Raw genomic sequence first — 27250 nt, forward strand, 5'->3', positions numbered from 1 at the left:
TGTCTTCTGCTCCCTCACCCCACTCGAGTCCACACCCAGTCACCTCTCGTCTCGGCTATGAGGCAGCCTGCAACCTGGCCCCCGCCCTCCCTGCTCCAGTGCATCCAAACTCACACACAGACTCTCTCTCTCTCTCTCTCTCTCTCTTTCTCTCTCTCTCTCACACACACACACACACACACACGCACGCACACACACACGCGTGTGCGCACGCACACACGCGCGCGCACACACACACGCACGCACACACATATATGTATATACTGGCCAAGTCCTTGCCTCCAAATGCTCCCAGACTGCAGCTGAGAGGGGCTAGAGCCAGTTCATAGGCTCTCTGCCTAGTACCTGATACACAGGTGGGCAGGACTCTTGGGTCCCTTAGCATATGGTGCTGGATCCCACAACTCCCACAGAGGCACCTGCATGGGTGTATGAATGCCCAAATTTGTTGTTGAGGTGGGGACAAGATAGGGACATTTTGTACTTCCACGATGCTGATGTCACTCTCTTCCTGTATTAACCTTCATTGAGATCTTTATTTCTCCATACAGATTCAAGTTACTCCTAGTGCTGTTTCATTTCACCCTCCAGAACTCCTTTGACCATTTCTTGCAGGGTAGATCAAGTGGCAGTGAACTCCCTCAGCTTTTGTTTATCTGGGAATGTCTTCATTTCTCTCTCAGTCTTGAAGGATAGTTTTCCTGGATACGGGATTCTTGACTGACGATTTTTTCTTTTAACACTTTGACTATGTTGGCCTGTTGACTTCTGGTCTCTAAAGTGTCTGATAAGTAATATGCTGTTAGACTTGCTGAGGATCCTTTGTATGTAATGTGTTCCTTCTACCTTGCTGCTTTCAAAAGTTTGATCATAACATGTCTTGGTGTGGGTCTTTTTGAGTTTATTTTACTTGGAGTCATTAAGCTTCTTTGATGTTCATAGTCATGTCTTTCACCAAATTTAGGAAGTTTTTGACAATTATTACTCCAAATATTCTCCGCCTCATCTCTCTTCTCCTTTGGGGGCTCCCACGGTGCATATATTTGTGTGCTTGGCAGTTCCCCACAGACCCCTTAGGCTCTTTCCACTGTTCTTCAACCTTGTTTCTTTTTCTCAACCGCAATAATTTCCATTGTCTTATTAAGTTTGCTCTCTTTTCTCTCTGGCTGTTCAAATATACCTTTGAATCCTTGTAGTGAATATTTCACTCAAGTTATTGTACTTTTCAGTGGCAGAATTTTTGTTTGGTTTCTTTCTGGATTTTCTATTTCATATTGATGTTTTCATTTTGTTCATGTATCATTTTCTTGACTTTCTCCATATCTTCCTTTAGTTCTTCAAGCATCTTTAAGACAGTTCTAATGTCTTTGTTAGGTAGATCTGCTAAGGTCTTTTTCAGGGACAGTTTCTCTTCACTTATTTTTTCTTTGAATGGATCATACTTTCTTGTTTCTTTTTATGCCTTGTTATTTTTTATTGAAAATTAGACTTTTGAATTGAATTATGTGGTAACTCTGGAAATCAGATTTCTCCCCTCCTTCCCCAGTGTCTAGTGTCTTTTGTTACTGTTTATTGCTTCACTTTTTTGATTGTTGTAGGCTGTCTCTATGCCAAAGATCAACCTGAAGTGTAAACTTAAGGTCTTCTCAGGTCTTTTCTGAGCCTTTCTCTGCGCATGCACAGTTACTTTCCAACTTTCCCCATACCCGCAGTTGCTTTTGAATGTCCTAGTCTTTAACATCTAGCTCCCAAGATGGGAAAAAGAGAAAAATTAAGGGGGAAAGGGGCATTGGCCAGAGGAGGAAGGACTTGCATCAGTGGGGTAGATGAAGAAGCAGTGGCTAACTTCCTCTTTGCACCTCTGTGATCAGAAACAGCAATCAGTGATCAAAACACAGATCTCCAATATTTGCAAGACAGGGTCCTTATTGCCCACTCTGGCTTCCACAAGCTGTGTGTCAGGTTGCTCCCTGAGTGCGCACCCACCTGACTGCCACAGGTCTGGGGGTGGAGGATGGGTAGCTGCTACCTTGCTAAGAGCTAAAATGGATTGAAATTAACCAGATTTACTGTCCAAACCTTCTCCTTGAAGTTGTAAGCATTCAATAAACCCCAGAATTCCAAAAGAGTTACATCAGACAGATTCCGTCAGCACAGCTCTGATCTAGGTAAGGAAACAGATTGCTGGCATTTCCTACTCTGCCACACTTCTAGAATCCTCACCTCACTGGTCTTTTTTATTGTTTTAGCAGAAGCACTGTTTGTGATTCAACCAACAAGCACAGAGGGACACATAAGAAAGATTTCAAAAAAGAAGCTGTTTTATTTGACATATTCTTGTCTGCTGTTGATTAAAATACTAATGTGTCAGGTTATTCAAATTAATGTCAAAATATTGTGTCCTAATTCTATAAAGTCTATAGAGGCTAAATATATTGCTGATATTATTTCCTCCAAAAATTACTGTGCTCTGTTAAAAACAAAGTCCTGGAAGGCAACTGAGGTCAGAGGATTGATTTCTTAATCTCAGTAGCATTGGTCCCTAGTTTATATTCAGAGACAGGTTTTAAATAGCGGTAGCAGTATTCAGCTTGAATTAACCACTCACTGACTGAAAGTCATTTTTAATTTTTTTATTAGTTGGTTTTAAAAATAGATAATACATGAACATAGGAAGTTTCGAAAGATATAAGAGGATATACTGTCTAATGGTCCCTCCTTGGTCTTCAATCTTCTCTCAAAGGCAGTCACTGTTATGAGTTTCTTATAACATATTCCAAAAATATTCACGGACTGTACTGTATGTTTGTATATGTGTTTGCATGTAAACGTAAATGGTAGCATGAAGAAAACATCTCACATAGCCCTGGACAGCTGGCTTGTCTCACAGCCCTTCCCAGCAGCAGGAGGAATTGGCTTTTCTGGGGACCCAGTGGATGGCTCCAGTTACAGCTGACTGTGGGGCTGGCTCTGTGGAGCATCATTTCTGAACAGTTTGTACTGTGGCTCACTGAGGCAGGGTAAGCCCACCTGTCCCCGCTTCACTATGGAAGAAGAACTCGGTGGGAATGAAGACTTGGGAAAGAGTAGAATAATGGTGATGGTACCCAAGTTTGGCAGTCCCTTGTAACCCACTTAATGATTACTGGGAAAGCAGCCTTTTTGATAAAGGGAATTAGAAGTCTAGGACTTCGGGGCCATCCCCGAATCCAAAAAAAAGTCCATTCTCTCCCTGCTGTGAGTCCGTTCTCTGCCTGCTCTGACATTCGTCATGGGCCACTTCGGCCATTGCACACACTGGGAGGGTTACTGTCTGAGATGAGGAGGCCAGAGGAGGGACTTGGTATCCTTCAGCTGCACAGAGGTGGCGGTTGGGAGGGGGTTTGTGACAGTGGCTTGAGATTGAATGACTGTAAGGAGAGGTAGAGAGGAACATTTGTAGGAAGAGCCGTTTCCTGAGGTAGCAGAGTTGGTTGCCCTTTGGTTCTGCCATCTGGGGGCTGGAGCCGTCCCTCCACTCCAGGAATCCCCCACTACCACTAACACCAGCAGGACTCTTTCAGCTCAAAGACTGTTCCCTTTTCACAACAAGGAATTTGTTCATTCCATCCATCCATTCATCCATCCACGGATTCATTTAGTAAGATTTACAAAGGGCCCTCTGGGCCAAGAAAAGCATTAGATGCTGGGGGTTCTGAGGTGTAAATGTTGGGGATTCAGAGGTGTAGATGCTGGGGGTTCCAAGGTAAACCACCACAGCCCTGCTCTCACTGCCCTGAGATTATTAATGGGGGTACAGACAAATGATGGGTGGGTAGAGACAGTGTGAGAAGTGCTGTGATGGCAGAGATCCTGAGTGCACAGAAGACAGTGAGCCACAGTTCAGCTTGGGGTGGCCCTGGGAAGACTGCTAGAGGGTACAGCCAGGCCGGGGAACATTCTAGCTGATGGAATAGAAGAGACCCAGTGGTGGAAGAGAGCTGGCTCCCTGGAGGAACGACAGGTTGTTAGCGTGCCCAGAATGTCAAATGTAAGAGGCTGCCCAGAGAAAGTGCAGGGCCCGAGCATAAGGGTCTTGGCAGTCCAGGGAAGGGTGTAGACTTCCCTGGGCAGTGGGGAGCCATCGAGGCTTCATGAGGAGAGACTAGGCCTGGTGGTTTTGTGTTCCGAAACCTCAGGGTAAGAGCCAGCAGGTCTGCACTTTGCCATCTTTGGACCTCACAGCAGAGCAGGCCAGGGCTGCTGGAGGGAGGTCATGTCTGTATGTCTGGAGTGTTCCATGGTTCCCGCAGGGCCCAGCGCTGTGGGAGAGGTGGCCCACACTCCAAGCTGGGCCCTGCCTGGCATGGCCTCATAGAGCAGAGCCAAGCCCAGGCCCACAGGGGAGTGTTTATGGGCACCCAGTGTGGAATTTTCCTTTTGGAGCTTGGGCCAATTCCTTGCTGTTATTCAGTCACTCTGGGTGAGCCTGGGGAATTCCAGAAAGGTTAGACATTAGATGTTACAAATGTCCTGCTTGCCCCTTGCCTGAATCATTCCAGGGTTTGGCTGAACCTCTTGCTCCCATCTGGGGGTCCTTGTCTATCAGCTTCCTTCCCTGTGAGGGTTAAGGCTTCCCCCAAACCCACAGAGGCCATTCTCCCCCCACCACAACCAGCCTATGTCTTGCAGGCTGCCATGGAGTGCTAAGGTGCAGGTGCCTCTCCTGAAGACCCCCTTACATCCTGGCCGACGACAGTGGCCTGTCTCTACCCTGACACCACAGTGCCTCACAACCAAGGAAACTGGGGAAATGTAAAAGGGTTGGATTTCTACTTCCTCAAAATTACAGTACCAGCTCTATTTATTACACTTAGTAAATATACAGGAGTCGGCTAACAGGTGTACGTCATATTCCTGGCAGTTGTTGGGTCGTTTATGCTTGGGTATGGTTTCCTTTAGATGTGTTGTCTCTTCCCAGGGAAGACATGTAAGGACAGGTGCCCCCTCCCTCAAAGCCCTGATCTGTTCTCATCACATTCTAGATTGTATTGTAATTATTCCCACATGGGGCTTACCTCCACCGAGTAGGGTTTAAACCGGGCAAGGGCTGGGACCATGTTACATTGACCAGTTTCTACCCAGCACTAGGCAGGACAACTTAGGGAGGAAGTGAAGCATCTTATCATATGCCCTAGCAATGGGAGGGATGGAAGACAAATCCAGGGTTCTGGTATGAATGGCTGATTTAAGCAGCTCATCGATACAGGCCAGTCCCCTCGGCCCTCATACTAATGACCGAAGGTTGAGTGCCACTCGGTGTAAGGATGGCTCCTGCTCACAATGAGGGTGATAGGACCGTCAGCAGTTCATGAACGCTGGCTGCATGGCAGGCCTGGTGTAAGAGCTTTGAAAGCATCATCTCGTTTCCTTCAGCAGCCATATCAGCTCAATAGTATTGTTACCCCATTTTGCAGTTGGGAAGTTGAGTTTCAGAGACTTTGCCACTTGCCCAAGTAACACAGCTATCAAATGCCAAAGCTGTGTCTCCACTTCATGCCTAAAAGCATGGCCTGAGTTCTTCCCCGCTCTGCCCCTTGGGGGACAGCCTATGAAGCACCTGTCAAAATGGTTGGTCATGGCTGCTCTGTCCACCAATGCAAAGTGAGTGCAGTGGAGAGCTCGGACGTCCAGGTTCCAGAGCATCTTATGCATGCATGTGTGTGTGCATGTGTGTGTGCATGCGTGCGTGTGCATGTGTATACACATGCGTGTGGGTATATACATGAGAAAGAGCAGCCATTAAGCAAGTGTATGTGGGTGTTCATGGTCAACAGTTTGCCTCCAGTATTTAGTGTACGTGTACCAGGCCTGGGAGGAAAAGCCCAGTCCCAGGGGATGTGGGTCGAGGCAGGGGCATGACTAGGGCATCCGGGGTGGTTCAGGCTCGCAAGGGTCCTTTGGGCTCTGTGGAGTCCAGCCTGGGACAAGTGGCCAACATCCCCAATCCGTCCTCTGCGCCTCAGTGGTGGCCCTGCAGAGGGTCTGGGTCAGTCCTCTGATGACGCTGCCTCCTGCCACAGGTGTTCTTCCGAGGCATCACGGTGAACACTGTGCGCGGCTTCCCCATGAGTGCCGCCATGTTCCTTGGGTATGAGCTCTCGCTGCAGGCGCTCCGCGGGGACCACACTGTGACCAGCCCCTGAGCGTCAGGTCAGTATGCTTCCTTCCCAGCCCGCTGCACCTCCCTGGGGCTTGACACCCTCTCCTTTGCCATGGACACGTCGTGACTTTTCTGAAACATCCCCGTCATTCATTTCCTATCTAATCTGTGTCGTTTCTGGGGCTACGGTGGCCACCCTTGTCATCAGAAGGCCCTTCTGAAATGCCCCCCTGTGACTGGTGGTGAGCCGGGTACTCAGTAACTCAGATCGGCACAGAATATGCCTGTAGATAGTGAGCTCAGCCATCTGTTTTCTCATCCAGCAGCTTCAACAGCCCTTGGAGAGAGGTGTATTTCACTTTACTCTATAAATTCAGTGGCTGGGGCCCAGAAATGAGGACTTAAAGCACACTGCCCACCCTCTGTTAATGGGGCACCATCTCCCCACCTCCCTAGTGGACTCAGAGCATGAGTCTGAGGGCCATCAATGGGCTCTCAAAGCCCTGAAGGGACAGCCTTTGCCCTCGTTCCCTGCCTCCCATACCTTTTCTCTCTCCCTCTCTCATTGCAAAAGATCACTGTGGCCCCAGCATTCTAAGAAAAGCAATCTGAGCAAGTGACTCCCTTAGTCAAATGCCCTCAGTGACTCCCCATTGCCCTTTAGGTAAAGCTTTAGTCATCAACCCCAACATCACCAGCATCCTGAAAATAACATTCTCTCTCTTGCCTCTGGATCTTTGCACATGCTGTCCCTGCCTGACACCATTTTTTAACTGCCCCTCCCGCCCCCCGTCCTTGGCTTCACCAACTCCTGTTCATCATCCAGGCTTTAGTCTAGAAGTCTCTTTCTCCAGGAAGCCTGCCCTTATGCCTCAGCCAAGATGAGCTGTGCCTGCTGTAGGCTCTCCCCCACAGCCCCTGCTCAGCCCCTACCACATCCCCTTTGCATCATAACTGTTTGCTGACTTTCCTCATTCCCCAGCCAGCGTGAAAGTCCCGGGAGAGCTCCGACTGTTTCTTCACTTGTCTATCACTGGTGCCTCACCCGGAGCCTCACCCGGAGCCTCACACCGAGATGGCCACTCAGAAACATTGTTGAGAAGACGGATGATCAGCTTCCAGTATTTTCTCAGCTCCTTCTCTTCTTTCCCCCACTGTTTCTCCTTCTCTGGCTCCACACTGGTAACCTGCAGAGCTGAGAAGATCAAGGGGGATGAATCACTGAATTTTCTAGTCAACAAGAAACCATTTTGCTTCGGCCTTGGTGACCGCAAATTCTCTCAAGAAGGATGGTCTTCATCAGAAAGGTCTAGCAAACCTGCCCTGCTGCCTCCCCTGGGGCAGCAGGGGCCTGCTGGCATGTGCAGATGGGGCCAGACCCTAGACCCCGGAAAGGGCGTGATGGATCAGGCCGACAAGACTGAGCCCAGGGCAAGCCCTGGAACGCCGGCTTTTACCTCAAATGCTGTAGCTCTTCACTAAAGCACCCACCATCACGTCTCACCTGGCTCTTGGACCTCTCTTACAAAAGGAAAACAGGAGTAACACATTTTGCATACTTAAACTTTATCCTGAGTGAAGCACGACTGTCCTTGGGTTTTGTCCGGGGCAAGGCAGAGGAATGGTCTGGTTCTCAGATACCGGCCACTCCCCACTGTGACCAGATTGAAAGTGGCTTTCCAGAAAATCTTGTAATAAAATCAGTGCCTCTTTATTGTGGGGAAAAAAACCAAACATACAGATAAACAGAGAGAACAAAATAAAATACCTGTTTTATGCAGTATCTTATTACTCATTCTTCCCATTTAAGAGTTCAGGACCATCTGTCTATGTGATTAAATACTCAGCAGCAAGGTGGCTGGAGGGCCAAGCAAGACCTGGTGGCACCCGGAGCGGCTGGATGCTTGCCTGAGCTGTCGCACCAGCTGCTTGTCACCAGCCTGCTGATTGGCTACTTCAGGAGGAAGGAAGAAATTTCTAGCAAGCCAAATTCTGATGGTCCTGGATTGGGCCATTCAGAGCAGTGAGCACCTCAGTCGGAAGCTCCTCTTTCTGAAAGTCCTCTCACGGGCCACGAGGCACAGATGGGTGCTGGCCTTGGCTCTGCAGGTGTGGGCCTGGAGGCTGTGGCTCTCTGGTGGAAGAGGAGGGTCCCCAGTGACTTTTCTGGAGCCTCATCAAGCACAAGTCTCATGCAAGGAGTTACAACTTCCGAGGCCCTTTATCAAGTCCTGGATTTGGATTTACCGAGTAGCTCTGAGTTTCATGGGCAGGTCACGCTCTAGGCAGCAAGAGCACCCGGTCTCTGAAGACGTGGACACCTGTGCCTCACTTAGGAGTCCAGACTGGGCGCGGGGTGAGACATGATGTATGTCAGAGAGCCACAGAGCCCCGCGGTCCCTGCGAGGGGGTGGGAGGGTGACTCCCTCGCGTCCCCGGGCGTAGGTGGTGGGAAGGCACGGGATTGTTCTCGGTGTCTGCAGGGAGCAGAGTCCAACCCCTGGCTCCTCCAGCCTCCTTCCAGCAAGCAGGCGCAGAGTTCTCCCTCACCCCCACCCGCTGCCGTGGAGGAAGAATGCTGACTTTTCATTCATCCTCTCAGTTATTTCTTCCCCAGGATCACACATATGAGTGACCCAGGGGCTGTGTGAAGTCCAGCGAATGCCGCGTGAGGTGGTAGTTTGGGATGTGGTTAGTTTCACCTGTTCACAGGGAGATACCTGACTCAGCACGAGAAAGATGACCTTGTTGGTAGAAGTGGGGTCCCGGTCTTGTCAGGTGTCAGCTGTTCGACTTGTTGGAAGCCCCTGATTCCGGCTGGGCCATCTCTACCCACCGACCAGGATCCGCTGTCCCAGAAGCTTCCCGGAGTAATGCTGGCCTGCCTCCTGCTGTTGTGACCTTCTTGCTCCAAACCTCACTGATCCACTTTCAATTCCTGAGAAATCCAATTTCAAGGAAAGCAGATACATTCTTCCTGGAATACCTTTTTTGGAACACTTAGGAATAACCCCAGACAACCTCCTTGCGCTTCACACCTGTTCTCCTGGTGATCCTCCGTCAACGGTTGCTTCGCAGAAACGATTTTTTTCAATGGGTTGTTGACCCTTAGATCTTGCTGACTGATAACCCCGGTTAGATGAAAGATTATTTTTTCATCCTTTTCCCCCAGAGCCAGCGTCACCTGGCCAGAGCTGGTGTCACCTGACCACAGCCTCATTTGGCTACCGCGGAAGGCGGCCATCTAGAAAAGCCACGGGAGTGGATTTACAGGAGAGAAAGAGGGCCTCCCCTCCACCCGTGCTGTGGGCCGGGTGGGCACTCGGCCATTGGCGCTGACTGCAGAATCCCTTCTTTCCCCGATCTGAGGGCTCTGATCCTTACCTCCTGGCTGGGGCCACTCAGCAGCTGCCTGGGGAGGGAGCGGTGGACCGCCAACTGGCACCGGCTAATTCCGACCCATACTGGCCCCTGGTGCAAAGCTGGGTAACATCGACCTTGCCCCCCACGCCTGCTGTGGGCTCGCTGGGAGTTCGTAGAGGAGTGCCGTTGTCTCCATGTTTCCAAATAAAAACTTCAAGAACTTCTTTGGGTCATTTCTGAATCAGATGTTTCTGCCTTCAGTGTCCAAGGGACACTGACCACCCTCATTCTTTAGATCTCTACAGCGATCTCTACAGAGATCTACACCCTCCTCTCAGTCTAGATCTCTGTCGGTGGCGCTGGCCCACAGAACCCCTCCACGCAGGTGAGGAGGAAAGCAAGGATGGCAGTCAGGCTTCTCTTCGCCAAGCTGTGACAGGTGGGCAGGGTGGGCGCGATGGAAGGAGAGGAAGCCTGGTAAGGGCCTCCCCACCTGAGTGGTGGCAAGAGCTGATGAGGCACTTGCGAGGCGGTGGCGCTGAGCGTGCTGGGAGGATGGGCCTTCTCCGGGCCTTGTGGTCACATGGAGAACAAAACCCAATAAAATATTTTGTCCACAGTCTGGTTTCCAGAATGGTTTCATTATTCTGAATTTTCTCTCTCACTAGAACCACATGGGAAGGCCACTGCTCTTTGGCTGTGCTGTGGCATGTGTCCATGATGCCACTCTCCCTTCTGTGCCGACGACGGGCGTCCCTAATCAGTCATAGAGCCTTTTCCTGACGCACTGAATGCCACTTGAGAATCCCCAGCGGAGGGCCCTGGGCCGCCACCACCAGTCGGCAGAACTGGCATAGATTAATTGCCATTCTTAGCTTAAATCCCAGTGGGGAAAATATCCTTAGATTCTTTTCCTTTCCCCTTTGAGAGTGTTTCCTTGATTTCTCTGTTCCCTCCTGCTGCAGTACCAAAAAAAAAAAAAAAAAAAAAAAAATCAGTCACCGAGGCCTCCCTCGGCTGATGAACTGCAGAATCACCACTTGGTGGCAGCAGAGGTCAACGGAACGATCCAGTGATGTGCGCTGGTAGCTTGTGACTGGGGTCCTCCGTGGTGAGTATCTGAGCCCCATGACACTTCTCTTCCTGTTTTCGGGATCTCACCATCTACCTTGTTGTTGTCCTTATACTTCTCTGTGATGGAATGAACCTCAGACGAGAGAGAATTCCGCCTTGCGTTCCAGTCTAGGCTATCCTCAGCTACCTTTGTGAGCTTGGCAAACTTTGGCCCACTCTGGACCTCAGTTTTCTCATCTGTAAAATGGGGTATTTAACAATGGGTCTCCATTATTTACCTATTAGGGCTTTAGGAAGAATCAAATGCAAACATGGTTTTGTAAACTATACAGTAAAAAAGCAGGAGTATGAGAAGGCAGGGGAGGGGATCACTTATGTGATTTTTCTGGTTTCTTGTTTTGACCTCCTTTCCTCTCTGTGAGTCTGGAGGAAAGGTTGTTTACAACACAGGGTGGCTGCTGTGGTGTTCCTTGGACCTTGTCTCTACAGGTGAAACCCCAAGAACTACAGGTGCCTGGCCCCTAGGCCTTTAGACCTCCAAACGGACATGCGGTGAACACGCTTGGGGTAGGGTGGGTACAGATACGGATGCGGTTCCTCTGATGCCTGGGACGTCTGATGAATCACGGATGCAAGCCCTTCAGGATGCTGAATTTCAGTGCTCCTTGCTGCCAGGCTGACATCAAAGGGCTTTCCAGCAAACATTTGATCCAGCAGAGAAGTCCAGCCCATGAGTACCTGGGAGCCAGAAGAACCACCCAGAGAATCGCTGCCTCTCTCCCATGGCTAAGAGTGGGGAGGGGCCAGCATGCTCTGAAACCAGTCACTCCTGCCAGCCGTAGGACCCATCCCCAGCTCCTGTGCCTCCTGCCTCCCAGCAGCACGGACCAGCTAGGTCTGTGGATCCACACCCATACGTCCTGGACACACCCCTGCGTCCTACCTGTGTGTTGAGCCTAGCACCTGCACTCGCCACATGCTTCACTGGTGTCTGCTGAATGATTCCACCACACCCTCAGGTGTACAACAGAGAAATAAAGCCTTTTAAATTTTTTCAGGCCTCCATTCCGTCCGATGGCAGTAAAAAGTAATTTTGCAGCTTCGTGGTAAAACTCCAGAAACTTCAAGTCAGGCAGTTCAGGATTTTCTCCTTCTCCTCCCTCTCCTGGGGATGACTTTGGGGGGCTTGGGGTACAGGGAGAGGCTCCTGGCTCTTGGGAGGTGCTCCATCCTATGCTGGCATCCTTCCCGTCTCATCCTGGGGCACAGCCTTCCCTCCGTGGGGACTTCTGTGAAAGCATCTTTATTCCTCTCTGGTCTTGGCCACGTGGTCCATGCACAGCCATATCTGCCAAGCCCCGGGCCCCTCTCTGTCCTCTGGGAAAACCCTGGCTTCTCCATCAGAACTACTTAGGGGCCTACATCAAGCGCATCTTTGGGACTCCCTACGCCACACCATGTGCTAGATGGCAGGAGGCGTTATCTTGTCAGACTGCTATCTCCCAGGACAAGCAATCCAGAAGCCCTCCATTCTCAGGCCGTCACCTCTGCCTGGAGTCCTGCCAGCACCATCCCACGGCTCCCCTGCGGGCGGAACCCTCACCGCTGTCTCCTCTCCGACGTCCGTCTAATACTCGTGGGTGATGAAAGCACTCAACAAACAGAATAGAAGGGGATTTTCTCAACCTGATACAGGGCATCTGTGAAAAGTCCACAGCCACCATCACACTCAGTGGTGAAAGGCTAGATACCTGCCCACAAAGATCGTGAACAAGACAAGGAAGGCTGCTCTCACTTCCATTCCACATCGCATGGAGGTTCTAGCCAGGGCCACTGGGCAATAAAATGAAATAAAAGACATCCAGGTTGCAAAGAAGAACTAAACCACCTCACGTGCAGATGATATGATCTTGTCCATAGAAAATCCTAAGGATCCCATTGAAAAAATATTAGAACCAATAAACGCATTCAGCAAGATTTCAGGATACAAGATCAACAACAGGAATCAAGTATATTTCTATATCCTAGCAATGACCATTCCAAAGATGAAATTAAGAAAACAATTCCATTTACAATACTATTTGAAAAATGAAGTATCTAGGCATATTTTAATGGAAGAAGTACAAGACTTGTACACTGAAAACTACAAAGCCTCGTTGAGAGAAAATTTTAAAGATCTAAATAAATGGAAAAGTATTCTATGTCATGGGTTAGAAGACTAAATATTGTTAAGGTGGCAATACTCTCCAAATTGATCTATAGATTTAATCCAACCCCACTCAAAATCCCAGTTGACTTTTTCTTTTGGGGAGAGGGGTGCAGAAATTGACAAGCTAATCCTAAAATTCATATGGAAATGCAAAGGATCCAGAATAGCTGAAATGATCTTGATAAAGAAAAATAAAATTGGAAGACCCACACTTCCCTACTACAAGGCTACGGTAATCAAGACAGTGTAGTTCTGGCATTGGGAGAGATACGTAGATCGATGGGATGTGAGAGTCCAGAAATAAACCCTTACACTTATGGTCAATTGGTTTTTCCAAGAGTGCCAAGACAATTCAATGGTGAAAGAAGAGTCTTTCCAACAAGTGGTATCGGGACAGCTGTACCTCCACATACCAGAAGAATGAATTTGGGACCTTATTGCCCACGATATATGAAAATTAACTCAAGATGGGTTATAGACCTAGAGGTAAGAGGTAAAGCTATAAAACTCACAGGAGGAAATATAGGAATAAATCTTTATGAACTGGCATTTGGCAGAGGTTTCTTAGAATACCAGTAGCGCAAGTGACAAAAAAAAAAAAAAGCGCAAGAGACAAAATGAAATATAGACAATTTGGACCACAGTTAAAAACTTTTGTGCTGCAAATGATCCCATTGATAAAATAAAATGACAACCCCCAAAATGGGAGAAAATATTTGCAAATCTTATATCAGATAAGGGACTTCTATCCAGAATATATAAAGGACTCTTACAGTTTAACAATAAAAAGACAAGTGACCCAATAAAAAATAGGCAAAGTATTTGAATTGACATTTCTCCAAAGAAGATATACAAGTGGCCAATGAGCACAAGAAAAGACGCATCACTAGTTATTAGGGAAATACAAATCAAAGCAACAATGAGATACCATCACATAACCACTAGGATGGCTATAATTGCAGAGACAGAAAACATCAATTACTGACAAGAATGTGGAGAAATTGGAACCGTCATACACTGCTGGTGGAAATGTAAAATGGTGCAGCCACTTTGGAAAACAATTTGGCAGTTCCTCAAAAAGTTAAAAAGAGTTACCATATGACGTAGGAGCACCTGGGTGTCTCAGTCAGTTAAGCATCTCTTGATTTCGGCTTAGGTCATGACCTCAGGGTCTTGAGGTGAAGCCCCACACTGGGCTCTGCACTGGGCATGGAGTCTGCCTAAGATCCCCTCTCTCCCTTTCTCCTCCCCCTCTCTCTTCCTCTCTAACAACAACAACAAAAATTACCATATGACCCAGCAATTCTACTCCTAGGTGTATACCCAAGAGAAATGAAAACATGTTCTCATAAAAAGCTGTACGTGAATGTTCATAGCAGCATTATTCATAATGGCCAAAAAGTGCGATCGACCCAAATGCCTATCAACTGATGGGTGGATAAATAAAAAGCAGCATATCCACACAACAGAATATTATTTAGCAATAAAGAAATGAAGTGTTGATATATGCTACAACATGAATAAAAGCATCATACTAAGTGAAAGAAGCCAGTTACAGAAAAACACATAATGTATGATTCCATTTATAGGAAAAATCCAGAAGAGGCAAATATATAGAGAAGAAAGTAGATTATTGGTTGATAAGGCTGGGGGAAGGGAGAATAGGGAAAGACTGCTCATGAGTACAGGGTTTCTTTGGGGGATGAAGAAAGTGTTCTGGAATTTAGACCACGGTGATGGTCACACGGCCCTATAATGACACTAAAAACCACTGAATTGTACACTTGAAGTGGGTGGGTGGTCTTTACATTTCTTCTGAGGGCTCCCTTTGCAGCAGAAGAGAGGTCTTGGTCTAGACTAGGTGAGGGGAGCAGGCTCGGAAAGGAATGGTAGGCTTGAGCCTTCACCGTATCTTCCTGCTTCAAATTGGATGGATGGGCAAATAGACAGACAGACAGATGGGGACTGGTCACGGCTGGTAGCCTGTGGGCGTGGCTTTGGTCAGCATCAGTGTGGCCTGGACTGGGACAAGGCAGATGGCTGTGTTGAGAGCTTCCAGCCTCCTGTTGTTTAGATGCAAGATGTGGCTTTAGAGCCAGTTACCTGAGTCCGAACCTTGGCTTTACTTCTTGTGAGTCATGTGCCCTGGCCAAGTTATACTAACCCCTCTGGGCCTCAGTTTCCCCATCTGCACACCAGAAATAATTATATACAAGAATTATATTTCTACCTCATGAGGTTCTTGTAAAGATCCAACTAGATATTCCATAAAACATGCTTAGCAGAGTGCTTGGTACACAGGAAACACTCAATACATGTTCCTTCTTTTCCTTTCTCTGAGGTGCTTTTTAGATAAATCTCAACTCTCCTGACCGAGGCAGGAGAGTAATTACTGTGCACCTCATCACAGGCCCTGAGAACTCTACACTGAGCTGGCCTGCAGGGGTGTATCCTGTGGGTTATGTGACTTTTGCAGAACAGCTGAGGGAAACCACCAGGCCACACCGGTGACTCATCTGTGACAGTGGATTGCAGCTTATCTCCCAGCCCATCTTCTCGGGCAGCAGGTTGTACCCCGAGGCTGTGTTCAGAAATCATCACCAGCCACCAGCATCTGTCCTTGCTCTCATCCCCATGCGGGGGAGTTCTGCTGAGGTGGCAGCTCCCATTGTGGCAGGGTGCGCACTGGGAAACGTGTGTGTGGGGGGTGCATTCAGAAAACCCAAGTGGAGGAGACAAGAGAAGGCCCTATGGCCAAGACCCTGGAGGCCCTGTGGCAGCCATCCAGGGGCCTACAGAAGCCTTTGTCCCTTCTGGAGATGCCTAGCCAGCCCCAGATAAGCCCTTGGGAGGGAGTGCCCGCCACCTTCTGTCAGTGGGGCCAGGAGTAGGGAAGTATTACAATTCTGAAATCCAAACAGTCTTGAAAGCCCAAGATTTCTTGAGACTCATTTGGCTGCAAAACCTGACTACTTTTTGTGACTGCTCATGTGGGTTTTTTTTTGCAGAATATTAATGTATTTCATTACAGAATCCTACCCCAGTCCCTGCTCTGGGGTTTACGTAACTTAAGGCACGTGAGCTATGTGTTCCCTTTCTAGAAGGCCAGTTTCAATTCTGAAAACTATCTGGTTCTCGGGTTTTGGAATCAGGGAGTGTGGACCTATATTATTATGAATCTGTTTTACCCTCAGACTGTAGTCAGAGGAAACACCTGATAATGCACAAAATAAGAAAAGAACAGAGTGGGGAGAGCAATAGGTTTGGGATGAGACATTGGGGCAGGGGTCGTGCTGTAGGTCTCACTAGGTATAGGGCCTTGGGAAGGTCTTTAACCATTCAGAGCCTTGATTTCCTTACTTATAAAACAGAAATAATAATCCCTACCTCCTGTGCTTATTAGGGGATTAAATGAGATAATGCATGCTTAGTGCATACAGAGTAAGTGCTTAGTAATTACATGCTTAATATGAATAGATAATAATGTATATATTAGCCAGATAGACCTTTTTCCTCAGTGCCCTGTGCACTGGGATCCCCAGATCAGCTAGGGAGCCAGGCAAGACAGCCACCCCTGGATTCTGTGCTCAGGGTGCCTTGCAGGAGCAAGACCCAGTTTGGGGAGCCCTATGCAGAAAGAGGGAGGGTGCTGAGGGCACTTAGTGCTCAGAACTTCCAGTGTCGGGGAAGAAATCATGTGGGAGATGCTGGGATATACTACCATAAACAGTAATAGTGGAACATAAAGTCTGGTACCCACTCTTACGGGAGATGCTCAGAAATTCTCCTTGGCAGAAACTATGCCCCCGGCCTGCCCACCCACTGCTACCACATGATGCTTCTCACTTCTCTTAGGAAGCAGGTGGGTCAACAGGCTGTGATGACTATCTATTTGTCTTAATGTCTGAGTCCACTACAAAATGCTTACGGCCTTAGTCACTGAGAGAGGACAAACGCTAAACCATGGGTCCCCTTCTGAAAGCCTCTTGACTGAGAAAATCTGACTTTGCCCTTTCATATTTGCATCACTGTAAATAAATCACTGAGAAACTTGTTTCTTTCTGTGAAAACTAAGATTAAAACAATTATGATTGGATGTCCCCATGGACCCACAATTTCTGCACTCCAGAAATTAACCTGGGCTCCCCTGACCGAGGCACACCTCGCTAAAACTCCTTCTCCATCTCCGCCAGGCAGGAGGGGCTTGGCTCCCATGCAGCACCGAGCTTGTGCCCACTCCATCTCTAAAAGGTCTGCACAACTCCGGGGATCAGGGCTACTTAGACTATCAGAGAATCTCACTTTTGGCCAAGGGCTGTTTAAAGGACGGGTCACTTCGGGGGCACCGGGGTGGTGCAGGTGGTGGTTAAGCATCTGACTCTTGGTCGCGAGGAGTCTGCTTGAGAGTCTCTCTCCTTTTCCCTCTGTCCTTCCCCCTCACTGCCCCCGCCACGCTCTCTCTCTCTCAAATAAATAAATAAATCTTTTTCAAAAAAATGAAGTTCAGGTCAGTTCTGATACTGCTTGACATCATAACTGATAAAAAGAAAAGCCAAGCAAAGCTCCTTGAGGAATTCTTTTTTTTTTTTTTTAAGATTTTATTTATTTATTTGACAGAGAGAGAGACCAGCGAGAGAAGGAACACAAGCAGGGGGAGTGGGAGAGGGAGAAGCAGGCTTCCCGCTGAGCACGGAGCCCGATGCGGGGCTCGATCCCAGGACCCTGGGATCATGACCTGAGCCGAAGGCAGACGCTTGACAACGGAGCCACCCAGGCACCCCTCCTTGAGGAATTCTTGATGCTCTGAACTTTCTGTATTATTATGATCAAAAGTACCCAAGGCTGGTCCAGCTCAATAGGGAGGGGAAGCAATTCTAATTTTGACAGTACCTGGAAAAACACTCCCCACGGTAGGTTCCTGTAAGCTCTTCCCAAGCCTCTAAGCCTTTAGGTCGTGGGGTAAGGTGATTATGATTGTCAGACCAGCCCAACCCCAAGACCTTCGCCTTAACCCTGCCTCCACCCTGCCAATCCCACAGAGCCAGACAGGCCTGGCAGGAAATTGCTGGCGGGCAGCCCCCTCCCAAGTGGCCAGGTCACGTGAACCCCCAGCGTGGGGCCAGCCTGGAGCTCTGTGAAGGGACCTCACCTCTCTGAGCACCTGCAGTGTGTTGCCATCTCTTCTCTAGGTGAACACATTCCTGACCTCCAAACCAGTTCATACTCTGCTTCTGCCTCTCGAAGGTCTTTCATTCAATGAGTCCGTATTTATGGAGTTTCTGCTCTGATATAGGAGGGGTACAGGCTCAGGCGAGGCATCTGGGCTACAAGTGAGCTAATGAAGTTCTCTGCCCTTAGGGGGCTGGCATCTGGGCAGGGAGAGAAAGATGGTAGTAAGCAACAGACATGGTAAAGTCAGAAATGCCAGAGCATCTTAGAAGGTAGTAAGTACTGTGGAACAGAAGACATGATCTGGGGTTGTGGGGGAAGTGGCAGATTGAGTATTAAAGTCAGATGGATAGTTTATTAGTCAGGGTTCTCCAGAGAAATCGAACCCATAGGCTGGAGAGATAGATACACAGGTAATAAGGAATTGGCTCAGGCGATTAAGGAGGCCGAGAAGTCCCATGCTCTGCTGTCTGCAAGCTCCAGGCCCAGGGAAGCAGCTGGTGTGGTAATAATATGAGTCCAGAGAGCCAGGGAGCTGACGGTGTAAGTCCCAGTCCAAGTGTGGAAGAATGTCCCAGCTCACGCTGTCAGAGAGCCAATTCTTCCTTTGCTTTTTCAGGCCCTCCGTGGATTTGCGTGAGGCCCACACACACTGGGCAGAGCTTAGCAGTCTACCCATTCAAATGCTAATTTATCCAGAAATACCTTCACGGACACACCCAGAAGCAATGTTCAGTTAAATATCTGGGCACCCTATGGCCTGGTCAAGCTGAATATAAAATGTACCGTCAGAGACAGCCACAGTACGCCAAGCCAACACCCTGGTCCAAGGATCCCTTTGGCAGAGTCGCCACTAGGCTCTGCACCCCAGCCGGGCACTCTGCCTGACATGTGGTAGGTACTAGCGAAGGTCTTTGGGGTTGAATAGGTGACTATTGATCCCAAGGTGGCTCTAACTCAGAGGGTCCCCCCTGTGGGTCTTCCCCTGGCTTAACTTCAAGTACTTGACTGTCTTCTGTGTCTAGGTGCCCACATTCCTGGGTAGGCTCCCACCTCCTGGGCTTACCACACTGCCTTCTCCCGTTTCAGGTGCACTGGTGGTTTCTCAGGTCCCTGCACTCCTTGACGGTGCCCTGAGCATCCCTCCCCCAGCACCCACAAGTAGGGTGCCCCGAGCCTTCTTAAGAGCAGCCCTCAGACTCTCCCCACCCACCCTTCCTGTGCCCTCTATGTCCCCAGGCCCAGCCAGCGGGACTCCCCATCTGGTCAGGATCAGGAATCTTGTTATTACAGGAGTCTTTGATCTATTCAGTCCCTTAACGGTCTTTGTAGCTTTCTTTTTTCTGAGCAGCAAGGGGCGAATAAGCACCCAGAGACCAGACTGTGTTCTTTTCCTTCATATATATTTATTCCAAAATAAAGACGTACAATTTTAAACAAGTTAATTATAATTGATTTTGATTTAGCATGGCTCTATTTGATTTTTTAACAGCCCCAACTTAAACAGGAGGCTTTTTCATTCAATAAATAGCATAAATAATATTTCATCTTCATACTTTGCCCAACACCCTTTGTTTCTGGAAAGTTTCCTGGAGACTCCTCAGAAACGTCAGCGTGTTGCCTGTTGTAGTTTGGTTACATGGCTGTCCACAGGAAAAAAACTGTGGGGACAAAAGTTAGCAGAGTGACTAAAACAGTGTGAACAAGGAACCACCCGGCTTGCAGCCCTAGGTGGGGTAGGGGTGTGGTGGGGCGGGGTGTGTAGGCAGCAGGGGCTTCGAACAGCAAATGCACAGGAAGGTCCAGGGCTAGCATGTTGTGTAGACAGTGTAAGTGGCTAACTTTTTACTGCCATTTCAGGGGTGTGACACACACACACACACACACACACACACACACACGGACACCTGTCAGGTGGTCCTAAATCTCCTCATTAGAGGAAAACTTTTCTCGGGATTCTTTGAGTCCTAACATTTTATTATCCTTTTGAGGTCATTGAATAGCCCTATGGCTAAGAGAGGGACTTTGGGGTCAGATAGACCAGACTTCCAATCTCAACTCTGCCACTTATTAAGTATCTAGCCTTAGGGAGTTTGGTGAACCTCACTGAGCATGTTCCCTCTTTCCATAAAGGAGGGTGATAAATGATCACTGAAACAGTTGTTATTGTAATGAAGCAATAAATATTAAGCATTTAGAACTACACCCTGTTGACTGTAAGTAGCTCAGTTAAGTAGCTGAGGGAAGGGCTCTCAGCCTTCTGGGGACACCTAGGGGGATGCTAATTCCCAAAGAGTTCATGCCCTCCTTTCCCTCCAGGGACCAGGGCATATGCTGAAGAAGAGAAGGTGCCCTGGTATAATTTGGCATCCTTTGAGGCACAGGGCTGATCCTCTAGATTTCAGCTTCTTTTTACAATCAGGACAGATGCTTTCCTTATGCAATAGGGTGGAAGGAAGAGAATGGCAACATGGGCGTGAGTATTTTTTAAAACTGGAGAGAATAATGAGCTATCTGGGGCAGATCTCACTTTAATTTTGTCATTCTGAGTAAATTTCTTAGAGGTTTCTTACTGACCTTGAACTACCAGTTCCAACTTTACCATCCTTTTTCATTTTGATAGAGTTGTCATTGACCCTCAGATAAAAACAACTAAGCAGAGTGTATCATAGACAAAAACAAATTCACCTGGCACTTGTTGTTCTTTAGGACTTGGACTATTTTTTTTACTCGATTGAAAATCAGGTGGTATCTTGTTTCCGCTGTGGAGTTGGTTATCTGGGACAGACCTTCCTGGAAGCATGCTGTGGTGCAGTTGTCCTGGTAAATAAAAATAATTTATTAAAAGAAACCTTCTGAGGGCCACTTTGAGATGAATCGCAAAGAGAATGCTTTCAGACACTATTTTAATTTAACCAATGTCACCTAAACTGGTATAATATTTAGACAGGTCCCTTCCCAGTCTAGGAGATGATCTTCAGCATTTCAAGGCAAGACCATCTTTCCTCAGGGACACTCCTTGGAGATTTCCAGATGCTCCATCCAAGGAACACAAAGTCTATGGCTGCTGGAAAACAACCAGTTCTAGTCTCCTTTGCACCTGATGTTCCTCCGTTCTATGTCTTATAACAGTAAGTTCCAAAGTAGAGAGAGAAAGGAAAAGTCTTCTCACACCAGTCTGATGGGATGTGTCAATTGAATAGAGCTGATGTTTCAGCAGTAGCTAAAATCATGGAATGTAAACTGAGGGGCTGGCCTAGGCTTTAGATGCATGGTTTGTCCTCAGAAGGCACCCCACACTCGTCTCATCTAAGGGATGTACCCTGATGGGATGTGATATCTGACCCCGGCTAGGGTGAGCAGTTCAGATTCTCCCAGGCTTTGCTTGGGGGGAGAATAATGCAGGAGGCACCTCCCTCCTCACCTAAACCAGAAAGTTCTGCCACACTTCCTCTGTGCCTGTGTGGGGAATGAATGACCCTCTGGAAGCCCTTTCCACTTTCCCTCTGCCTTAGACACCCTAAACTCCCCCCATTCAAACTGTGCAACAGCCACCCTTAATCAGCCAAAAAGATAGGAAGGGAGGGAATGAGAGAGAAGGCATAGCATCTGGAGAGTTTATTCAAGAGGAAAGGAAAAGGGTTACTTTTACTTACTTGTTTTGCAACCCTAGAGTTTTAGGAAATAAATCAGTAAGCAATATGATATAAGCTATATTCTGATATTCTCAGCTCCAGCGTGATTTAATTGTGCACATGGCCACTAACCTAAAAAGACATACAAGATTCTTTTTAAAGTATTGAATGGTGTTCAAACCTCTGAGAGGGCATAAGGCTGACTAAATACAAAGTGATGGATATGGTATAGAATTTCAGGAGCCTACTTTTAAAAGGAAACACTGAGCTGTAACAATTAGAATCAAGTAACATTTTCTTACTTAAAGTATCAAATAGAGCAATTCATTTTTACTTGAAAACTTTTAAAGAACACAACGACAAGATTATATTGTTTCACTATACTTACAGAAGGAATGGGCAGACACAAACAATTGGTCACCTGCAAAAGAAGAATTCCGGAGTGAAGATGCCGGATGCAAACATGGAAATAAGTTTGGAAAGGTCTTAAAAGAGCATTGACTCACATTGGCGCTGCTGCAGGTGCATTTTGAAGCTGGATGTTCCTAAAGTGAGTAGAAAAACAAGAACCCATAATGGTGGTGAGTTTTTCATTCTTACGTTATGTCACCTTCCCCACTGGCACCCGCCCCCCCCCCCCCCCCCCCGCAGCTTACCTGCAGTTTGTCAATGAGGTACGTGACATCCTGGATCCCTGTAAAGGTCTGACACCTCTGGCTGGTCACAGAGCAGAGGAGCAGGGCAGAGGCAAGCACCACTGTGGGCAGGAGCATCTTGACACGGAGGTGCAAGTTGGCTTGCCGATGCCTTGAAATCGAGTTGTATTTAAAGCTCCCTTGCAAACCTGGAAAAACCCTGACATCAAACTGATACCAGGTGCCCACTTTTTCTATGTAAGATTTGGTCACGTGACATTGAATAAGAAAACGTATACATCAAACTGAGTCACTCGGCAAAGACTATGTGACATTGTGCTAGGAAATGTCATTCCCCAGAAAAGATGCTTTTCAAAAAGTTGGGTACCGAGATGCTGAAGGAAAAGTTAAAGATCTTAAAACCATAATTTTTTTAAGGCGGAGACTCTAGTTGTGAGAGAATATTTTCCATGAAAGCTCAGGTCTGTATTTTCCCTTTTTTACTTTATTAGAAATGCTGATATACTAGCCAGTCATGGGTATTCTAATGAAGGACCAGGAGAGGGTGGGAGAATGAGAAATCATGCCTGTTGAAGGGTTTTGCAAGCTCATGCTGGTGAAGTCATTGCAACCTTAATCTTACTATACTTTATTCTCAAATCTTAACAGTGTTTTTCATGTCTGGGGCCAGATTCTCCACCTTATACAAATGCATCTTTGTGTGAGTATTCCTTTAAACGTGTGTCTGAAAGAGGAACTCTTCAACTGTACCAGCAAGAATGTAGCAACAGTGGCTATTAAAATTGGCCTCAAGGATTCCTTAGTGTCTTTCGGGAAATTATGTAGGACTGCACAGCATCCAGTCAACACTCGGTGCTTGAAACAGGATAACAGCTAACATTCATTGAGCACTTGCTACCTACTAAGCACCATTTTAAGCACTTGATGGGAATTAAGCCATGTACTACATGCAGCCACCAAATAAGGTAGATACTAATTTGTCATCCCCATTTTTTATCTTTTTTTTTTTAAGATTTATTTATTTATTTGAGAGAGAGAGTTAGGGGAGGCTCAGAGGGAGAAAGAATCTCCAGTAAACTCCCTGTTGAGTGCAGAGCCTGACATGGGGCTCAATCTCACTACCTCGAGATCATGACCTGAGCCCATTTTTTATCTTTTAAAACATTGGATCTTAGCTTCCTGGCCCTTTGATGTGGCTGTTTTTATCACTATGAACCAGAAAGGTGTCTCACTGTCGCCCTATGAGATAAATACTATGATTACCCCCATTATTTTATAGATGGGGAAGCTGAGGCACAGAGATGCAAGTAATTTGCCCAAAGCCACACAGCCAGGTAGCACAAATTTCATACTGAAGCCCAGAAGTCTGGCTTCCAGGTTCAGCTCATAATCCTGCTCTCCTGCTTCTCTGTGTGTTTCTTATCTTTCTCTCCCACCGGGATATATGCCCCCTATGTGTCCGGTTCACCCTTATATCCTCAGCCTCTGGGCAGGCCCCTGAGGAACAGTGGGAAATCACTAAATGCTTGTCGAATCAAAACATTAATGTGAAAAGCAGTTTTTGAAATAGTAAGAAAGGTACACAAAAACTATGATTTTAGATTTCCCATCTAGTTTCTGGGGCATGTATTTGGAGGTGTGTGGGCTTAAGAACATATATCTTCCACACACTAGAGAATGAAAAAGTGGCGATTCTTTGGCTTAGCCCTTTGCCATACTAGCGAGTGGGACAAACTCGTACGATTTTCTGACGAGTGCTGTCGGAATGTGTGGTATTACTGCTGTTCCCGTTCATGCCATTCCTTAGGAGGGGTGACGGACATTGGGGAAGGGAGGTCTCTTGGTAGCAAACAAGGGAAATTGGCTTTTTGCTAACTTCCCCAAATCCTCCTGCAGTTCCATGCCTGTCCCCTGCAGGCACTAAGGAGAGGTTACAGAGGCCTGCCAGCCTATGGCAAACACTTTTATTACAGAGTCTGGTAGTGATGCCCTTTTCTTGCTGATAGAACCCTCACTAGTTCGGGGTGGCGACGGACCCAGCTGAACACCCACTTTTTCAGTCTCTCTGCTGCGGTGCTGCAGGGGGGCAGGTGACGTGTTCTGATCAATGCAATGCCCCTAGAATTCATTAGCTTTTCTGGTTAACAGGAGGCAAAAGTAGCTGAGACCTGCCCTTTACCCCCTTATTACAATTTGAGTGTGGATGTGATGGCAAGAACTTCTGAGGCCATCTTATAACTATGCAGGAATGGACGAGAGAATTGTAGCAATTGCAACACAAACACTTTACAGAAAGAAATAGTCATTAAAAAAAAAACAAGAAAAATAAGATCACGAGAGCAACAATAGAAGGTAACAATGAAACTACAATAGAGCTACTAAATTCTAGCTAGGTATCATTGCCTACGGAAGACCCTGCAGCTTGAAGCTCAGTAAAAATGGAAATCTCTTCTAAAAATGGGAATTGGCACATGCTAGAGAAATGTCAAAGATGTGCCAGCATCAGATTGAAACTTTTTTTCCTAACATCATTAGAAGACCTAAAAGAGACTTGAAAAGGCAATCACCTTCCCATTGTGTAGATCAGTATTATTTAACGCCGTGCGCTTGAGGCGTGGAAATCATTTCCCATTGCTTCAGGCGGCCTCCCCCACTGAGGAAAACACTACACTGCCCCTCTTACTATACAGATGGAGGCTATACCTGGAAAGAAAAGTGGGCTTGTTCGGTTACCAGCGGGGGATAGGAGAGCGTAGTGGTTAACACCTGTGACCTTGCAGTCAGACGGCCTGGGTTCCAATCTTACTTCTGTCACTTGCTGGCCATCTGGATGTGGGCAAGTTGCTTGGCCTCTCATCCTTCAGTTTCCCGACTGTAAAACAAAGATGTGGATGTGGAGGATGGGGACGGGGGATGGGACTGCAGGTGTCATGTAAGACCTACCTCAGAAGAGTCTTGTGAAGATTGAAAGAAATGTTTCCTCCGTGCTTAAGTTTGATGTCTGATGGGACAATGTCGTCTGGTGCAGACGTCAACCAACCATGACCCACTTGGCCAGATGCAGTGTAAGGCTACAAACCAAGAATTGTTTTGAAGGGTTGATTGAAAAACCATTAACAAAGAACAGCCTAACATACTTACTGTCTGGTCTTTTACAGCCAGAGGGCCTGCCCCTGGTGTCCTTCACATGGCACATTCCACATTTTCAGTAGACGTCATCTATGATCTTCCCCTCCCGGGAAGTGTCGAGCTAGGAGTTGGTGGCCTCAGGGCCTCTTTTCCCATTGCCTTTCTGGTTATTCAGCTCAGGGCTCTGTACAGAGGGGAGGGCAGGGGAAGCTCTGGAATCATAGGCTGCCAGGTTCTCTGAAATGCTGGAGGCCCATCATCTTCTGCAGCAGGCTGTAGAGTGAGCTTCCTGGCCCCATGAGCCAAAGGTCTTCTCTTGGTATAGCCAGGTACCTACCATCAATTGTATCTCGGGTAGGTCCTGGTTTATGGGAAGAGCCCCACATATTGAAGTCAGGAGAAAAGTGGGTAAACTGACATTCCTCTGGGCCAAGTCCTGGCCTGACCAACTGGCCTTGGGTCACCCACCCTTGTTATCTACCCCCAAGTACTGTTGCAGGGAAATGTCATCAGTGGACATGGGTGCTCCTTGGGTGGGTTACCTAGCCTTTCCAAGCATCCATGTACCACCAACACTCATCCACACAGGAAGGATTACTCAGCCCCACCTCATAGGAGGATAGGAGTATTCAATTTGGGATGCTTCTTCAAGAGGGAACCACATTTCCACTTGGAAATGTGATTTGGCCTGGTCCAGACTATGCTCATATTCTGCTCTTCCTCTTAGCTCCTACCTGATAGTCACATTGGTTGCATTCTATTTCCAGCCTCCAGGCCTTTGTTCTTGCTAAGCTCTGCCTGGAATATTCTTCTTCAGCTCTTCCATGTATGGCTTGTTCTCATCCTTCAGGCTTCTATTCAAATGCCACTTCCTCCATGACGCCCTCCATAACCACAACAATCATTGCAATCTGCGTGATCCTGTCTTGTGTCTATTCCTCGAAGTGGGATTGAGTTCTATGAGAAGGATATGATGTTGGACTCTGGTTCATTATTGTATTCCCAGGGCATGGTCTATACTAAGTGCTCAGGAATTGCTGGTTAAGTGAATGAATGATGAATAACTTTAATTTTGTAAAAATGCATTTAATGTATATTATTTATGAAATGAGCAAGACATGTTCCCAGTATATCAGTAACAAAGAACAGATATAACATTCATAAAACCCAAGCAAGGAAAGCATTTGAAGAGTGAGTAAGCAATCAACAAAATACACCCTCTTTCAGGGCAGTCCCTTCAGAACTTTGGAGAGCTTTTTAATTTCCTCTCCCTTCCAGTTCTCATAGTCACTACATGAGGAATGCATGTCAGGTGTGGGAACCCTGACTCTGTAGAGGAAGAAACAGGGAGAGAGAGGTGATTATTCTTTATAATTCTTCCCTATCCTCCCAGCCACTCAGTTATAAAAATGAAAAGAATTAAGAATATTTAAATGGCAGCTCTGCAGTTTAAAACACCATTACAACAGCAGATGTTTATCTAGCAAAGTCTACAGCTTTTGAGGTTTAGCTTTTAGGATTTATCGTGATACCAGAATGTAAGTAAGCAAATGATCTCGTACAGAGGAAATACACCAAGCTGAGAAATTACTTACTCACCTGTTCTAAATATCAAGAAGACTGGAGAGTGGGATGCTTACCAAGATATAGTGTAGATAACATATTTTACAATAAACGAGAAAAGACAATACTCAACCATTTATTTTGTTTCAAAGATAAAGTTTGACATTTTTATTTTGTGATTAAACCCCCATGTGTCATGGATTATTGCTCTAGGAATAAAACAACATGGTTATTTGTTCTAGGAAGCTGCAGCATGAAATGACACACACATAAAAGACACAAAATTTCTAAGTAAAACCCATTTGGCCTT

At 47.1% G+C, this 27250-nt stretch overlaps 2 protein-coding genes across 3 annotated transcripts in view; one reads left to right on the forward strand and one right to left on the reverse strand.

Moving 5' to 3' along the window:
• The window catches only part of SLC25A48 (solute carrier family 25 member 48), a 40206-nt gene extending 30100 nt beyond the window's left edge, over positions 1-10106 (forward strand). For both annotated transcript variants that reach the window (XM_027607212.2, XM_027607213.2), the window contains 2 exons: positions 6063-6192; positions 7125-10106. In XM_027607212.2, the coding sequence (XP_027463013.1) occupies positions 6063-6185 (123 nt within the window). In that variant the 3' untranslated portion in view covers positions 6186-6192; positions 7125-10106. The remainder of the gene's footprint in view (positions 1-6062; positions 6193-7124) is intronic.
• A 9401-nt stretch (positions 10107-19507) lies between these two features.
• Positions 19508-22365, reverse strand: IL9 (interleukin 9). The gene is made up of 5 exons (XM_027607211.1): positions 22249-22365; positions 22099-22137; positions 21981-22013; positions 20646-20777; positions 19508-19618 (listed from the first exon to the last, which is right to left on the reverse strand). Exons 1-5 carry the CDS (start codon positions 22363-22365, stop codon positions 19508-19510), a joined length of 432 nt encoding a protein of 143 aa, XP_027463012.1.
• Positions 22366-27250: the final 4885 nt, after the last annotated feature.

This window comes from Zalophus californianus, chromosome 5 (assembly GCF_009762305.2).
Source record: "Zalophus californianus isolate mZalCal1 chromosome 5, mZalCal1.pri.v2, whole genome shotgun sequence".
Lineage (NCBI taxonomy): Eukaryota > Metazoa > Chordata > Mammalia > Carnivora > Otariidae > Zalophus > Zalophus californianus.

Bases quoted from the DNA above. Each gene is read 5' to 3' on its own strand.
- IL9 (XM_027607211.1), bottom strand. From the start codon at position 22,365: ATGCTCCTGCCCACAGTGGTGCTTGCCTCTGCCCTGCTCCTCTGCTCT. The intron at 22,138-22,248 runs GTAAGCTGCGGG...TACTCACTTTAG, and splicing joins ACCTCATTGACAAACTGCAG to GAACATCCAGCTTCAAAATG. The intron at 22,014-22,098 runs GTGAGTCAATGC...CTTCTTTTGCAG, and splicing joins GCACCTGCAGCAGCGCCAAT to GTGACCAATTGTTTGTGTCT.